General features: G+C 55.4%; 1 protein-coding gene across 1 annotated transcript in view; it reads right to left on the bottom strand.

Annotated features, from left to right (window-relative positions):
* Position 1: 1 nt before the first annotated feature.
* SNX1 (sorting nexin 1) overlaps positions 2-3,754 on the bottom strand; it is a gene marked incomplete at both ends in the record, with an annotated part of 10,122 nt that continues 6,369 nt past the window's right edge. Inside the window, 7 exons of the mRNA XM_008942615.1 lie at positions 2-31; positions 266-337; positions 714-794; positions 1,101-1,244; positions 2,258-2,463; positions 3,149-3,242; positions 3,358-3,471. Of these exons, the coding sequence (XP_008940863.1) occupies positions 2-31; positions 266-337; positions 714-794; positions 1,101-1,244; positions 2,258-2,463; positions 3,149-3,242; positions 3,358-3,471 (741 nt within the window). The remainder of the gene's footprint in view (positions 32-265; positions 338-713; positions 795-1,100; positions 1,245-2,257; positions 2,464-3,148; positions 3,243-3,357; positions 3,472-3,754) is intronic.

Raw genomic sequence — 3,754 nt, 5'->3', positions numbered from 1 at the left:
CGGTCAGGAATGCTTCCCAGTACTTCACCAGCTGCGCAGAGGAGAGATGAGAGGGTCAGGAGGAGCTTTCCCAGCACGCTTCAAGCCCAAAGCCAGACACTTTTTGGGGTTAGAAGCTCCTCCGCAGGGCACAGCCACCCCAAAGAGGTTTCCAGGGAGGACACGATGCCGAGATCTTGCCCTGCTCCGTTCCCTCCCCATCCCAGCTCTTGAAGAGATCCAAGCTTCAAGAGGTGAAACCGCAACAGGGGCTTGGGTGACTCACCTGCTGCTGAGAGTTCAACAATGTCTCCAGGTACTTGGTGACATGGTTCCTGAAGTCCTTGGATTTCTCTTTCTGTAGGGAGGTGAGTATGACAAGGCTGGAAGACCCACCAAAACCCTCCAGAGAAACCAGGATCTTCCTGGTGCTCCATGAGGAGCTCAGCAGGAGATTCACAGAATGTTAAATGAGGGGTTGGAAAGGACCTCAAAAGATCATCTAGTCCAACGCCCCTGCCAGAGATGCTGAAGATGAAGCATCCCAATGGCTCCAAAGAGTCTTTGCCCACCCACCCTGATGTCAACAGGGACATTTCTCCACGTTGAAGACACCAGTGATGCCCCAACACACACATCTGGATTTACAACAGCTGCACGAGGAGCTGGGTCAACGGTGTCCCCTGGGCTCGTGGCCCAAGGAACCTCCCCAGAAGGTGACACACCCAACGTACCTCAAACCGTATCACCTCCTTGCGGAGGACAGCAGAAATCCGCTCAAAGTCCCTTTCGTACTGCGTCACACGGGACTCCCACTGCAGAGAGAGGAACTGGGATGTCTCCAGGGGAGGGGAGAAGAAGAGGAGAATCTCTGGCTGCCCTCCTCCAACCCATTTTGGAGCCACAACTCTTCACCTGGTGGCATTTCTGGCCCCAGCTTGCTGCGGGCTCAGCCAAGAAGCCACAGGAGGTGGGACCACAAGCAGCCCCTCCCCTCTTGGTGCAAGCTTGGCCATAAATGCCTGTCCCTTCAGCTCAGGTCACCTTCTCACAAGGTCCTGCTCGGCAGCAGAGCACAGAGGGAAGCTGAGCGGAGATCTCAGCCACTTCTCACCCCCTACCTCCGAGATCTCCTCCTTGGCCTGCTGCAGCTTGTCGGGTTTGTTGGCCCAGAGGAGCCTGGCCTCCATCTCCCTCTTCTTCTGCAGCATGGTCTGAGCGTCCTGCCACCGCTGCCAGGTTTTCATGCGCTGGTCAAAGGCTCCCTGAAAGGAAGGAGTGGAGACTGGACTCTGCCACCACACCAGGAGCTCTGCTGACACCTTTGGTAAGGGGGACATCAGAGCAAGGACAACATCCAGGGAGCTCCTGGGCCCATCTCTGTGAAAACAGAACATCAACTGCTCTGCTGGTGGAGAAGCCCAGGTCCAACATCAACCAACTTGTGCTTCAAGAGAAGTTTTGGGGCCTCCCTCCACACAGGGAGCACAAGGAGCTCCATTGGCCTGTCCCACACAGGTCTCCAGTAACAGCTCACAGGCATCTGCCAGGAGGTCAGATGATTTTATGAAGATCCCACCAGGCTCCTGATCATGTCTAGGCAGGTTGTGGAAAGAGCTAGAAGAGCCTGGTCAGAAGGACAGAGCAGCCAAGAGACAGGTAAAGCCTGAGGCTCCCTACCTCAGCATCCCAGATAAGTCACCTCCAGCACTATCAGAGATCTTGGTCCTGCTCTGGAGCACCCACCACACCTCCCAGACCAGACTGGCAGACCAAGGAGGTTCATCCCTGCTCACTAGGTTGCATTCTGGCTTGTGTAGCCTCCAGAAATTCCTCCTGAGGCAGGACATGTCTGGGGCAGGAACAAGCCAGACCACCACTCCTGGCTCACTTGGCACTGGGTCCTCTCAACCTCCAGCAAGGAGACCAGTGCACATGGACTTGGAGACTGCAGCCCTTGCCCAGCAGGTGCTTGGCAGATCCATCTGCAACACCCAGACCACAGGCCAGCATCTCCCAGCTTCTACAGTAGCCACAGCCACCACCTCTGGAAGGGTTGAGGCCACCTACAAGCCACATGCTTGCTCCACAACACCCCTGGAGAGCAGCAGCCCAGCTAGACCTCACCTACCTCAACTTTTCCAAACCAACCAACGTGGAGTGGATTTAGAAGTGCCTGGAAGTGCTCCATGCTTGGATTTAGAAGACCTCCCAACACTCAAGGTGGGTCTAAGGACCAGCAGCGTTGCATAGAACCTCGCCCCAAAGGGCTGCTTACCCTTACAACTGAGAGCAGACGGATGTAGTCTCCCAGGAGCTCAGCCAGGAGGAAGAAGTCATTGTTAGCCTGTTCCTGGTGCAACTGTTCGATCTTCTCCTCCACCTCAGCCAGCTGGGAGAGTGCCCGGGACAGGGCCGTGTTGTCCTCCGAGCTCCCCAGCATGGCCAGGCTCTTGGCAAACTGGGCCGTGTTCAACGCCAGCTCTGAGTGAGGAGAAGAAAGGAGTCAACCAATGGGCCTCAAGCTTCTAGGAAAGCTCCAGCCTTGAGTCCAACCAGAGAAGCTGCTTTTCTACAGCCCCAGGACGTGTCAGCTGGAAGAACCAGAGCTGTCTTGCTGGGACATGGCAGGAGAAGGGCTTGGCAGCTCCAACCAGGGAGGAGGAGGAGGAGGAGGAGGAGGAGAGTGGCACGGTGGGAAGACAGGCAAAGCTGGGCAGAAGGCAGCAAAACATCTCTGCTCCCTGCCAGAGGACAGCTCAGGGTTATCATGGGTGATTTGGGTGGGAAGGGACCTCTGAAGGTCACCTAGTCCAACCCCCCAGCAGGGAGCAGGGACATCCCCAACTAGAGCAGGTTGCTCAGAGCATCATCCAACTTGACCCAGTATGGTTCCAGGGATGGGGGAACCACCATCTTGACCACCTGTCTGGACAACTTGGGTCAAGGTCTCACCACCTTCAGCATCAAAAATGTCTTCCTTAGATCTAGTCTAAATCTCCTGATTTTCAAACCATCTCTCCTTGTCCTGTCCTTCATGGTAAGGAAGCCCTGTCCTATCTTCTCAGAAGAGGCTCCTGGGACATCTGGTGACCTCCAGCGAGGTACCATGCAAGGCTGAAGAGTTTCAAGGCCAAGCTCCAGAAGAAGTGGCACCAAACCTTGTTACCTTTCCTGTGGTTCACCAGCGTTTCCACAACAGCGTGTAACTTCCGCAGCCGTTGGTCCTCGCACTCCACCTCCTGCAGCTTCTCTTCAAACCACTGCAACAGGCAAAGCCAGAGGTGATCCCACAGGTGGCATCACCACAGGGCTGCTTGCACCCGAAGTTTGAGGGGGAGGAGCAGGAGAACATCCCAGAGGTGTCCTGCTACTCACTATGTCCGATTCATTCATCTTGATGGTCATCTTGCTGACAGCATCCGTGGCTTTGTTGAACATCTTCAGTATTCCTGCTCCACTCAGGGTCTGGGTGCCTATTGCTCTTGGTAGCTATGGCGAAACAGAGAAGTTTGCTTTGCCTGGACATAAAAGCAGCTTGGTGAGGGGCCACCACAGTGGCATCGCTCTCCATCATGGGTCCAGAGCTTCTCCACATCCCTCCTGTACAATAATTCCAGTAAGGGCACTGGAGGGGTTTGCAAACCAATGAGGAGGGTCCTAAACCTTGTGTTGTATCTGGGGTCCACCTTGGGTTCAACCTCAGCCTCTCCTGGGACAACTTGAGGCTTGTCCCATCACTTGTTCCTTGGGAGAAGAGCCCGACCCCCACCTG

Source organism: Merops nubicus, unplaced genomic scaffold (genome assembly GCF_000691845.1).
Source record: "Merops nubicus isolate BGI_N331 unplaced genomic scaffold, ASM69184v1 scaffold14206, whole genome shotgun sequence".
Classification (NCBI taxonomy): domain Eukaryota; kingdom Metazoa; phylum Chordata; class Aves; order Coraciiformes; family Meropidae; genus Merops; species Merops nubicus.
The sequence above is the reverse complement of the archived record's forward strand: the minus strand, read 5'-3'. Positions and strand labels throughout refer to the sequence as shown.